At 37.7% G+C, this 13,309-nt stretch overlaps 1 protein-coding gene across 5 annotated transcripts in view; it reads right to left on the bottom strand.

Annotated features, from left to right (window-relative positions):
* Positions 1-13,309, bottom strand: part of PDE8B (phosphodiesterase 8B) — a 347,153-nt gene that overhangs the window by 37,728 nt on the left and 296,116 nt on the right. For all 5 annotated transcript variants that reach the window (XM_058275154.1, XM_058275158.1, XM_071208674.1 and 2 more), the window contains 3 exons: positions 8,823-8,865; positions 5,087-5,164; positions 1,615-1,691 (listed from right to left, as the gene is read on the bottom strand). In XM_058275154.1, the coding sequence (XP_058131137.1) occupies positions 1,615-1,691; positions 5,087-5,164; positions 8,823-8,865 (198 nt within the window). The remainder of the gene's footprint in view (positions 1-1,614; positions 1,692-5,086; positions 5,165-8,822; positions 8,866-13,309) is intronic.

The raw sequence follows: 13,309 nt of genomic DNA, 5'->3' as shown, positions 1-13,309 counted from the left end.
TTTTTTTTAAAGATTTTATTTATTTATTTATTTAATTCCCCTCCCCTCCCCCGGTTGTCTGTTTTCTGTGTCTTTTTGCTGTGTCTTGTTTCTTTTTCCGCTTCTGTTGTCGTCAGCGGCACGGGAAGTGTGGGCGGCGCCATTCCTGGGCAGGCTGCTCCCTCCTTCACGCTGGGCGGCTCTCCTTACGGGGTGCACTCCTTGCGCATGGGGCTCCCCTACGCGGGGACACCCCTGCGTGGCACACTCCTTGCACGCATCAGCACTGTGCATGGGCCAGCTCCACACGGGTCAAGGAGGCCCGGGGCTTGAACCGCGGACCTCCCATGTGGTAGACGGACGCCCTAACCACTGGGCCAAAGTCCGTTTCCCCCCATAAATATTTCTTGATCGATTAATTTTTCTTCACTTTCACTGTTATAATTCAAGTCTAGCTACCTCAGATTTTTGCCTAGACTTCTGGAAAAGCCTCCTAACTGGCCTCTTCCCTTTCATTCTTTTTTTTTTTTTTTTTTTAAACATTAGCACTTTTCTTTTTTTATTTTATTTTATTTTATTTTATTTATTTTTCTCCCCTTCCCCCTCCACCCCAGTTGTCTGTTCTCTGTGTCTATTTGCTGCGTCTTCTTCTTTGTCCGCTTCTGTTGTTGTCAGCGGCACAGGAATCTGTGTTTCTTTTTGTTGCATCATCTTGTGTCAGCTGTCCCTGTGTGTGGCACCATTCCTGGGCAGGCTGCACTTTCTTTCATGCTGGGCGGCTCTCCTTACGGGGTGCACTCCTTGCGCGTGGGGCTCCCCTACGCAGGGGACACCCCTGCGTGGCACAGCACTCCTTGCGCGCATCAGTACTGTGCATGGGCCAGCTCTGCATGGGTCAAGGAGGCCTGGGGTTTGAACCGCGGACCTCCCATGCAGTAGACGGACGCCCTAACCACTGGGCCAAGTCCGCCGCCCCCTTTTATTCTTGCCATCTCCAATCTGTTCTCTTACTGGCAGCTGGATGTTCTTTTTAATATGCATAACTAGAGTATGTCACTCCCCTATTTTAAACTCTTAGTAGTTTCTGTTGCAAATAAACTAAAATACAAACTTCTTATTATGGTCCATTGGCCAGAATGAACTGAGCCCTGTTCAACCCAATGTCACTTCCTTCTCCTCTTGGCTCTCCAAGCTTCAGCTTTCTCTCAGGCCTTCCATTGCTCTAATTTCCCCCTTTCCTACCACAGCGTTTTTTTTACTTGCTGTTTCTGCTACCTGGAATCCTCTTCTCTCCCTTCTTCTCCTGTCTAACATATCATCTTGCTTCAAGCCCTGCCTTAAACATTACTTCCTCCACAGAGATATCCTCCCTAACCAGCCCTCTCACCCTGCCTAAATTAGGGCCCTATACCAATTACCTCTCATAGACTCCCACTGTTTCCTTCATAGCATTTCTTGCAATTTATACCTATTTATTTATTTATATATGTATGTGTGTGTTTGTTTAGTATCTCTTTCTTCCACTAGACTGTATACTCCGAGATGTCAGTGGTATTTCACTCATTACTGAATTTTCAGCTCTGTGCCAGTTGGCCCTGTTTGGAGAGTGGAATGGAAACAGCAGCAGCCTCTCACCTTTGTGATGGGAGCCTCGATGGTCATGGAGTGGATCCTTGCCATGGATGGATAACGACGGTTCTGAAGGCTTGGTGCTGGAGAGAAGGCAAGAAAGTTTTATCTGGTTCTGGTGGCTCAGCTTGGCCAAGTGCAGCAAAGGAGTCCCTTCATGAGAGAGGGGCCTGATTCTCACACGAATATCCCCTACACCCTGAAAAGCAATGAATTAACCCATTTCTTAATCCTAAAAGGCAGACAGCTCAGCCATGACTTACCTGAACCCACAAAGGATGGTCTGACCTGAAACCTTGGTGGTAGGAGGGATTTATGAGTCCCTTGTCCACAAGAAGAATTTCAGAAAAGTTTGATGATATTCTAAGGCCACATCCTAAGAGCCTACTGATCCCCAGGATTCACTGTCCACAAGTCACAACAGCCCAACTTGGACAGTTCTCATCACTTTCAGTGGTAAGCTACTGGCCATGTAACTGGAGAACTTGTAATGTGGGAGGGGAGTCATGGTTAATGGTTAGGGAGGAGGGCAGAAGACAGCCTACTCTTGGCACGAATCAGGGCCAGTGTAGCAGTTTGATATAGTTATGAATTCCAAAAATAGATATTGGGTTATGTTTGTAAACTGGTCTGTACCTGGGCATGATTAAATTATGATTCAGGGTTTGGGCCATGTCAGTCAGGTGTTGAGTCCCCACCCTTTGGTCGGTGGGGACTCACAGATAAAAGGCATGGCAAAGGACAGAGGTGGAGTTTTTGATGCTGGAGTTTTGAGCTGGAGACCAGGAAGTAAACACACAGGAAGAAGAACACAGAGGAACAGAGACATCTCCTTACACATGGCAGAAGCCCGCAGAGAGAGACAGAGCCATTTGCCTGATAGTCTATAGCTAGCTTTGTGGAGTGAGCACAGAAGCTAAGCTCAGAGAGAAACACAGCTCCAGGAAGAGAGGAACTCAAGAATCTTAAACTCTTGGCAGACGTCGGCAGCCATCTTGCCCCAACACGTGGCAACAGACTTGGGTGAGGGAAGTAACTTAGGCTTTATGGCCTGGTAACTGTAAGCTTCTACCCCAAATAATATCCTTTATAAAAGCCAATAGATTTCTGGTATTTCACATCAGCACCCTTTTGGCTGACTAATACAGCCAGTTACTCCCCTTTCCTGAGCTTCTGGGTTTTTAATTTCTAGGATACTTGGTAGCTCTAGCTCTTATCTTTAGAAACTTTCATTTAAAAATAATTAATTTTATATTTTTGAATCCTCAATGTTAACATATGGTTCAAATTTAAAAAGTAAGAGCTTTTCTTTAAAAGCCTTTTCTCATCAAATCTTCCTACTACTCCCTATAAGTCAGGTGGGAGAGAAACTCCCATTTTATAGAAGGGATAACTTAAACTAGTTGGTATAAACAGAGCCTGCCTGTTGCTTGGTCATCTTTTGCTGCCAGTACAGCAGGAATTGTGACCTCTTTCATACTCTTTAACCTCCACTTCTCCCATGTTCTGGACAGATGATGATCCTACCTCAAACTCTACTCCAAAACTGACCTAATCCAGTTCAAATTCCTCATTCGTTGTCCTTAATCCAAAATGTTCTGTCCTTCGATCCATTTCTAACATTTTAATCCATATTCTCTTATTTTTATTGTGGTGATATATATATCACATACATAACTAATAAAATTTACCATTTTAACCATTTTTAAGTGTACAATTCAAGGGTATTAATTATTTTTACACTGTTGTGCTACCATCAACACCTCTTCACCCATTAAGCAATAATTCCTCATTTCCCTTTTTCCCAGTCTCTGGTAACCAGTAATCTACTCCCTGCTCTATGAATTCATTTATTCCATATAAGTGATATTTCATATAAGTGGAATCATGCATTGTCTGTACTTTTGCATCTGGCTTATGTCATTTAGCATAATGTTTTCAAAGCTCATCATGTTGTAGGGCATATCAGAAATTCATTTATTTTTATGGATAAATAGCATCCCATTCTATGTATTTAATACCTTTTGTTTATCCATTCATGTGTCAGGACACTTGGGTTGTTTCCACCTTTTGACCACTGTGAATAATGCTGTTATAAACACTAGTATCCAATTATTAGTTTGGGTCCCTGCTTTCAACTCAAGGACTATATACTTAAGAGTGGAATTTCTGGGTTATATAGTAATTTTATGTTTGACTAATTGATATTCTTGGTGTCAACCTCTCCTGTGCCCTGTGGAACTCTCTTCTATGAATTATCCATCTTTTCTCCAGTGTCTTTTTCAGGCACTTCCCTCATATTCAGGTTTCTTATTTTGACCCGAAGGACTGAAAAGTTCTTCACCAGACTTTCTTGTTTATTCCCTTAATGTATGTATTAACCATCCCCTCCTAATGTCCTTAGAATTTGTTAAATCAAGGCCAGATGAATAAGCAAAACCCATTAGTTCATAGGGTAGTCCATTCTCAGTTCTTAATTTCTCTTATCTCTGTAGCATTCAATACTGCTGGCTGTCCTCTTTCTCCTGATACCATCTTGATCTTGGTTCCTGTGGTACAGCATTCACAGGCTTATTCCCCAGCTCTTCTGTTCTCTTATTGGCCCTGTTTCCTCCACCTGCCCTCTTACTGAGGATGTGACTTCAAGGCGTGGACTTAGATCCTTCATCCTTTTATTCTCTCTCTCTTTCTTTCTCTCATACACACAGACACGCATACACACACACATTAGAGATATTCCTTTGCTCTCTTGACATCATCTGTCACTTTTAGGACTCCCAGATCTACATCTCTAGCTCTAAGTATCAGTCTTGGATTTTAGCTTCCTAGGCCTACATCTCCACTAAAAATAAAATTCATCTTTTCTTCAACCTCCAACTTAGCCATACCTTGAGACTTGCCTATTTCTGTAACTATTATATATAACTTCCCAAGTACCTAGGAATGTAATTTTATAGTCATCCTTGATATGTCTATCTCCCCACAAATGCAATTAGTTACTTAGACCTAATTGAACTAAAAAAATATTTTGCTAAATTCTGCCTTGTAGGGCAGAACTGTTTTGCTAAACTTTGCCTCACATAGATTATCTGTGATGTTTTATTAAGGAAACATAAGGGCAGGTACAATGAAAACTGGTTGATGTTGAGAGTTGGGAAGCCAGGACTCTGGTCCCCTCTCTGTCATTAACATCCAGGGGTGATCTGGGGCTAGGCGCTTAAATTCTGAGCTGCTTAGGTCGTTATACGGTCCAAAACATTTTAGGCCATAAAGGAAGAGCAGGAAGTTATTTTAGATAGAAAACAAAGATTGTAAAAGGTATAAAATAATTTAAAAACAAAAATTTTCAGCGTACTGAAAAATAAGTCAGTTTAGTTAAAATCCTACCTTGGGATTAATATGTGGATGATTTCTTGAACACATTCCTTTCATTTTTCTATACTTCATAAAGGTCAAAGAAATATGAAAAATTTCTTACCATCACTGCCTCGAGATGATATTGACTTCACATCAATAGATTCTTTCCTCCTGCTCTTGTATCTGAACGAATGAGACTCTAAAGAATTTCAGATTAGAAAGGAAGGGTGGTTAGTTTTCAGCCTATTCACAGGTGAAATTCAGACAAAGAAAAGCTTACTCTTTAAGCTCTGTAAAATAATTTTAAGAAGTAGTAAACCACTTTCACGTCAAATCATCAAGGCACACAGAATTATCCATTATATTGGTTGTAAAATGATGCCTTTATTTTTGTGGCCTCACATTGCATCATCTTAATGGAACTTACTATCAATGGTTATTTACTTCTCTGAATAAAATATTATTTTAAAAGTAAATATTAAAACTTGGGGGAAATTATCAATACTGTCAATAAGCCATTATGTAACAAATCAAGACAATTTTATTGGTTTTTGAAGTAATTTGAAAATTGAAAAACTTTTTTAAACCAGAGTTGTTTTTGTTTTGTTTTGTGTTTCATTTTGAACTGAAGGACAAACATTTGGTTGGGTGGGAGACACTCTTTTGGGAATATGTGAGGAGATAAAATACTAGTAAAATTTACAGAGATTTTGAATTTAATTTAAGAAACTTACTGGGACCAGTTTTGGGCACCTCTGAAAAGTCAGAGCTCAGAGTGGTTTCTAGGTTCTCTCAAAGATGTGATTTCATTAAATGATGCCTTTTGCCAGTCACAAGAAGGGAAGGGAAGAAAAGGCAGTTTATATGCCAAACAATTTTTAACAAGTACATTCACTCTTGGACCCATGTTCTGCGGGGGGGCGGGGGGGTGGGTGGGTGGGGGTAGCATACTTAAAATTCTGTATAATTCTTTGTAGACATTGAATTAGACTTTTAAAATGGGCTGTCACATTAATGCAAGATCTAGAAAAACACATACGATCCGAGGGACCCAACAGGTGAAAAATATCAAGGCAGAAACATTTTCAGGGCATTTCTAGGGCATTCACTTCTTGTAGGAGTAACCCATGAGCAAGGAGGGAAATCTTAATCCTAACACTGTGCACTAAACTAGGAGGCAGATACTCTCCTCCTACTAAACTAGAAGTGCAGGAAGAACGCACTTCTCAGACACCAATAAATTGTTATATTCCAAGAAAGGAAAAAAAAATCAATAAATGCTCTGTTAGGAATTGTCTAGCAACATCAGAAAAGGTATAGAAAGCCTAGTAATTAAGACAATAAATTCTGGAACCAAATTGCCTAAGTTCAAATCTCCACTGTGCCACCTAGTACCTGTGTAACCTGGGAATGTTACTTAACCTCTCTAGGTCTCAGTATCCACGCCTGTAAAATGGGGATAATTATAACATCTATCACAGGTTGTTGTGAAAAGTAAATGAGTTAATCCATAAATATATATATATGTATATACATATATATGCATATGTAATGCTATATATAGCATTTAGAACAGTTTCTATACATAGTAAGCATTTAGTACATGCTATAATAAATGTATCTGTTCATTTGCATATATATCCTCTTTTTAGACGCACATGAGATATATTATTCTGCTTGCAGTTTTCACTCTAAGTGTCTAAGACACTTTTCTGTACAACCATTCTAACTATTTATTTTAGTTTCCTGTCTGCTAGTTGAAGAGTAAAAAATCCCAATTCAATAAAAAAGTGGTTAAATCAACAACTAACTCTGAACTATATTTATGCAGCATGAAGTGAAAGGGAGAACTATTACAAAGTTAATCTGAAAACCACAACCAAAGAGCCTTGTCTTAAGCTATCTAAGTTAACAAAACATTTACTATCCCTTTGCCTAATTTTAATCTTCCAGATTCTGCCTTCATGATTTTCTTGGCTTTGAATATGAGTTTCCATATTTCCTCTAGAGACATCTGTAAAGACAGCAGTACTTTAAACAATATTGTTAGGATCATATACATATTTTAAATTCTGAAAAGCTAATAGTGGCCACTCATAAAACACTTGTTTTTAGCCTACTCAGGGACTTAATAATCTATAAATTCTTAACATTTGTTTATCAAATAAATTAATGTAACTGGTTAAAGAATTAATATTAAATTCAATATATTGAAGAATATAATTTCTCAAAATGCAGTTTCTAAAAACTGTAGTAGGAAGGTGAGCTTTATGGCTGTAGCCCAGGCTGGCTGGTTGAATTCTAATCCTGTATTAGAGATTATTCAAAGATGGATGAGGTTTATTCTTCCTAATTTCATGCCAGCTAAAATGAAGAGGATCTATAGCAAAAGAAATAAGTAAAAGTTTGAAGAAATTGTTCTTCAGTAAAGGCTAAAGTAAAGCCATTTAACAGTCATTTCAACTGTTTATGGAATGAATTAAAATTATTCATTATGGAGTCAATGTTTATGGAATGAATTAAAAACTTAACAGAGAAAGGAAGGCTAAAGGAGATTTAAAAGCTGTCCTCAATGGTATGAAGATATATTGTGTCACTAATAAAAATTTAGCTACCATTTACTGAGTATCTACTGTGCAGCAGGCATTGTGCTATGAACTTTAAATACAGTAACTGTCTCATTTAATCCTTACAATTCTGAAAGCTACATAGTACCATCCCCATTTTACTGGTGAGGAAATTTAAGTTTGTAGAGTAAGTAATCCAACATCAAAGGGCTTATAGATGGTGGAACCTAAACTTCCCAAGATGAAATGGTTTCCATTTATCACTACTCTCTGGTTATTTATTATCTATTATTTCTTAGTACTGTAAAAATATGAAAATGCTTATAAAGTTTTTGGTACAGCTCATAAGTTAGACAGTTAAAATAATGCTTTCATTGTAAAAGCTACAAGACATTAAACGACCTGGGATGGAGAGAGAGAGTGTGTGTGTGTATGTGAAGTGTCATGGTGTCACACCAGGCTGTTCTTATCCAGAAAGTTTTAAGGAAAGGGGAAGGAAGATAACTAACAATTAAATGTCAGCTACTACTAGACATTTATATATTTTTCTCCTTTAACTCTCATAATAACAATAAGATGGGCATTGTTAATTCATTTTACAATAAAAGAAATTGAGGCAAAAAGAGGGACTAAACTAGTAGCCCAGGGTCTGACTTTATGCAGTAGGAGCTGGGAAAGTCACCAGTAGGGGAAAGAATGTGTTGGCTGGCATTTTTGCAGGACCATTTTTTAAATCTTTGATAACAGACTGAAATTTCCCTCTGATGACTGGAGAATTTCAGACCTTTCTACATGTAGACATCACCAGGTCCAGTGTACTGGTTTTCTGATGAGGAAACTAAGGGTCAGACATTCAGAGTCTTTCTCAAGGTAAGTGGTGTAGAACTGGGAGTTGGAGTGGGGACTCCCAGTCCAAGGACCATCCATATTTTCTAAGTGTATAGTTACTGATAATGCGAAAAAAAAGACTGAATATTGTTGAATATGTCCCCCATGATTTATGAACCACTGTCTATTTTGGGTTTATCTGCTACACATGGTTTCTAGTCAGGGATTGAAAACCAAGATGTGGAAGGCATTCAATAGAGAAGTTTGCCATGAATGATGACTCAAGGAATTTTTAAGGAATTCTGCTTTTCTTCTGGCTCTCCAACCTTCCTAGATTAGCACTTGGATTTCTGTAATCCAAGTTCTGGGGCAGTGAATATCAATCTAGACTTCTTCAAAGCAATTTTTAAACTTGAACTGACAAATGCCTAAGTATGTAAGAGTTAATTGAAGAATTCTCACCTGTCTGAGAATTGTCTCCTGAATCACGATGAATCTTGTGAATCTAAAGTTGTTCAAAAGTTTGGTAAAACAAGAGAAAGAGTTTTTAAATATGGCATTAGCTACATTTCTAGCCAAACAATCTAGTTAAAAGCTCTGAAGACTTCAAGAAGGCAAGAAGTTGCACAGATAATATGAAGAGATGAAAGATGTACACCAAGTGATAATACTACAAATGCTCTATTACTTCAGACACTTACAGAAAGGCTGAGCCCTAGAGCAGGAGGGTACCCAAGGGATGAGCTTTCTAAGCAGGACATCTAAAGCTCCAGTCAGCTATTCTCATTTTGACAGTCTGCAGAAATGCAGAAAGACAAAAGCTATAACAAAATTTTAATTTTAAAGGGAAATATATAACCTGTTTATGTTTCAGACATGTGATAAAATTTTCTATAATATAAAAAGAATATGAATTTAAGCAGGATTTTTAAAAAACCTTTCTAAAGAGTTCTAAAAAGGCCCCTCAGTTATAGACAGAGGATATTCACAAAGTTTTTTCACAATGAGATCTTAACATCATAAGCAGTTTAACACTTAGTTCTTTCTCATTATATCAATTTTTTGTGCTAGTGATTTTGTGCTAATGTTCAATAAGTAACTGTTAAATGACAAAATGAACTCATTAACACTAAAATAATAAATACACTTTCTTTGGGCTTCTGCATTTCTTGTGTTTATAACTTATCAAGACACTATTATAGGGTACATTTAGTTCTATCACACTTATAATCATGATGCTTCACTGCTTAATCCACCCATTTCCAGTTGCTTAGATCACTAAGCATTTGTAGTCACTCAGTGGATGGGATAAGTTATCTTTAAAACAAAGACAGTTGACTACGGAGGATTCTCTATGAAGGAAGATTAGAATGGATTAGCAATAACAATTTTAACAGAAATTCCACATATATCAGATCCAGGCAAAATGTCTCAATTTGTTCTAACCATTGAAAAATAATTATGTGAAACTGAAGTGTTAAAATATGGGATTTCTATGAATTATTCTGCTCAGTCCATTCCACGTAATTACAGAAACAATTTTATGACCAACCTGTGTTGTATCTTGGTCATAATGTCACTAAGGGCTGTGACTAATTTATCCAGTAATTTTGAGGTCTTTTTATTTCTTCTGTGAACAATTGTTTTATGTTTTTCCTTTAAGGATACTGACCATTTGCTACAAAGCTACTGAGCATAGTATGAGTTTTTGATACTACACAAAATGAATAAAACTTATGCCTTGCAATTTTTTTCAATCAGCTTTAGTTGAGAAGCAAGTTAAATATGTAGCTTTTCTCTCTAAATCACAATATATCTCTCCTTCAGACTCCTCAGATCACTCACACACAAAAACCCTTTTTCATCTTTTGTCTGTTCCCTTGGGCCAGCTAATTGAACTGTGGAGTCCTTGCAACTTCTGCATGGGCTTTGTATTCTGTCTAGGGTGGAGCCAGATGAAATACAGGATCCAGGAGATACACAGCCTAACCCTGTCTTTGAGATGAAAATGTGCCCTAGCCATTGAGGAGGGAGAGAAGGAAGAAAGGAGAAGGAGAAAGGGAGATGGACAGGTACAATTCCCATCTGCTGAGGTGGCTCTGGCCCATCTTTCTCCACATACAAATGCTGCATTTGGCACTTTCTGAGCTGAACATGCCACCTCCCACCGCCCAAACTTTGCAGCCCTCTAATTGGTTCATCTGCCTCTGAGGATTCCCTCTTACTGAAAGCAACAGAGCCTGGAGATACCTCCTCGATCATCTTGTTTACTGAGGACTTATTTCATGGGTCACTTCTTGATGGTCTTCACCGAGAACTGTGCCTAAGGACCTTTCACCAGTCATACCCGAGCAGTACTAGGAGTTATTGAGGTTTCTTGAATCAGATTACCTACATGCCTCTTCCAAATACCCCAATTTACAACTGAAGATTCACTTGGATGAAACAATTTAGAATTAGAAGTTTCTTTTCTGGAAGTCTAAACCCACCAGTCATTTCTAACTCAGTATGAGTTATTCCACTAACGTTATTTTCATTGTAATATTCAGTTGATCTGAGAAAATAAATAGGGAATGAGTAGTTTTATAGTTTGATATTCTTTGGGGTGGGAAGCCAGAGGAGGCTCATGAATTTAAGGAATATTGGGCAGTGTGAGAGAGGGTCTCCTCTCTCTCACACTGCCCAATATTATCCTATTAAGGATAAGCTTTGCTCAGTGATAAAAGTCTTCTTTTACATGTTTCCTACATGCTAACAGCTTTACCTTGAAATCTTCCATCATTACAACACCTTTGCCATACTCTTGCAAGAGAGGAAATACCATCATTCCTTTTGTCAGATGAGCTGAGATTTAGAGAAGTTAAATGACTTGCTTAAGCCACTCAGCTAGTTACTTGGCAGAGCCCAGTTTCAAACTCTCACTCTAAAACCATTTCCTCTTAACCCTACTGCTCTCTACAATGTGGCCTCCAAAGGAAGTCCCAGTCCCAAGCTTGTTAAACTGGGATTAGATGACAATATCCCCTGGCTTAGGAAAGAACATCTGTTGAGAAATATAATTTTCCTACAAATTTGGGGGAAGGTTTGATCATGGAAACGTGTCACATGCATACTAAAGCAAAGAGAAGGTCAGAATTCAATGTTCCATTCTCTATTCATCTTCCCAGTGTGAGGGTTTTTTTTTTTTCTTCTCTCTTTTGTGAAAGCTTAAAGTGTAGAAGATTTTTATTACAGTAATGACTGGGAATTGTGATATTGTGTTCCTGGACAATTGGAAGCTTTTACAGTACAGTTTCTGCAATGTAAAAAACATTGTCCTTGGCCCAGGAAGCTCTTGCCAGAGCTCAAAGCTGGGATTTCTCGGAAAGTCCTTGTAGGCTGATAGCCTGTTTGGAAAAAAGTTCTCAATTTCAAACCTTTAATTATTTAATGCTTTAAATGTTCCCACAAATCTTGCTGTCCTTGTATTAAAATGCTTTGCTTATAAACACCTGATTATCCTTGACTCTAAAAAGCACTAAAAATTCTGGATTTGTATGTGTGTATATGATTTCAGGGTCATTTATTTGCTTACCTCTTAAAGAATAATCACTTAAAAATTATGTCTTCTGTATATATCCCCTAGAAGGACTAAAATTAAAAGGATTGACAAAGTCTAATTTTGTCAAGAATGTACAAAAATCAGAACTCTCATACTTTGCTGGTAGGAATATAAAATCATATAACCACTTTGAAAAAAGATAAATTTATCAAAGATAAATGAAAGTATATGTACAAAAAAAGACTTGTGTAAGAATGTTCAAAGCAGCCAAAAAACTGGAAACAGCCAAGGAGTCTGTCAACAGGAGTACACTGTGGTAGAGTCAAACAATGGAATATAACTCAGCAATCAAAAGGAAAAAATTACTGATACATACAACATGTGTGAATCTCAAAAACATTGTGGTGAGTGAAAGAAGCCAGACATAAAAGAGTTTATATTGTATGAAGCTCTAGAATAAGCAAAACTAATCTGCAATTAAATAATTCAGAATACTGGTTGCCTCTGGAGGCAGGAAAGATGGGGATGGAGAAAGGGTTACACTTCTGGGCTGGTAAGGTTCTATATCTTGTTGGGATTACAGAGGTATGTGCTTTTGTCAAAACTCAAAGAATGGTACACTTAAGATTTGTCCATTTTGCTGTATGTAAATTTTACATTAAAAATGGAAAAACACTAAACTCTAGTAAAGGATATGCACGCTAAAGTGATGCAAGAATTTTGCAACTTAGTTTTAAATGTATAAAAAAATTAGATGAACTGATGGACAGAGGGATGGATAGATGGACAGATATATGATAAAGCAAATACAGCAAAATGTTAATTTGTAGATTAACCTAGGTGGGGGTACATGGATATTCATTGTACAATTCTTCCGATTCTTCTATGTTTGAAAGTTTTCATATCAAAATGTTGGGGAGCATTTATGGGGCTTGGGAATTATCCTGAACGACATTGCAATGAAATACAAGCCACTGTGTATCTTGTAATAATTTGCAAAAATGTGTGGGAGAGAGTGTAAACTATAATCATCACTTAGGGGCAATGCTCCAAGATGTTTTCATCAATTGTGGCAAATGTGCCACACTAATGTTGTTGATCGGGGACAATGTGGGAGGGCTAGGGAGTGGGGCACATGGAAATCCCCTATATTTTTTTGCATAACATTTATGTAATCTAAGTTTCTTTAAAAAATAAAGAAGTATATTAAAAATGTTGAGGAAATTTTACTTTTAATTGAGGATATAGATTGATGGCTAAAAACCAGAAATATGAAGTATAATTTCAAAATCTATGAAAATAAGAAAGATGAAGGGTATTGAGTACAATCTGAAACTGAACATGCTGAATGACATGTGATGGTTACTGGGACTTCCTCACCACAGCTGGGGTATGAAGATATTGCATT

This window comes from Dasypus novemcinctus, chromosome 2, assembly GCF_030445035.2.
Source record: "Dasypus novemcinctus isolate mDasNov1 chromosome 2, mDasNov1.1.hap2, whole genome shotgun sequence".
Lineage (NCBI taxonomy): Eukaryota > Metazoa > Chordata > Mammalia > Cingulata > Dasypodidae > Dasypus > Dasypus novemcinctus.
Note: the sequence above shows the minus strand (reverse complement) of the source record. Positions and strands in the feature narration are given on the sequence as shown.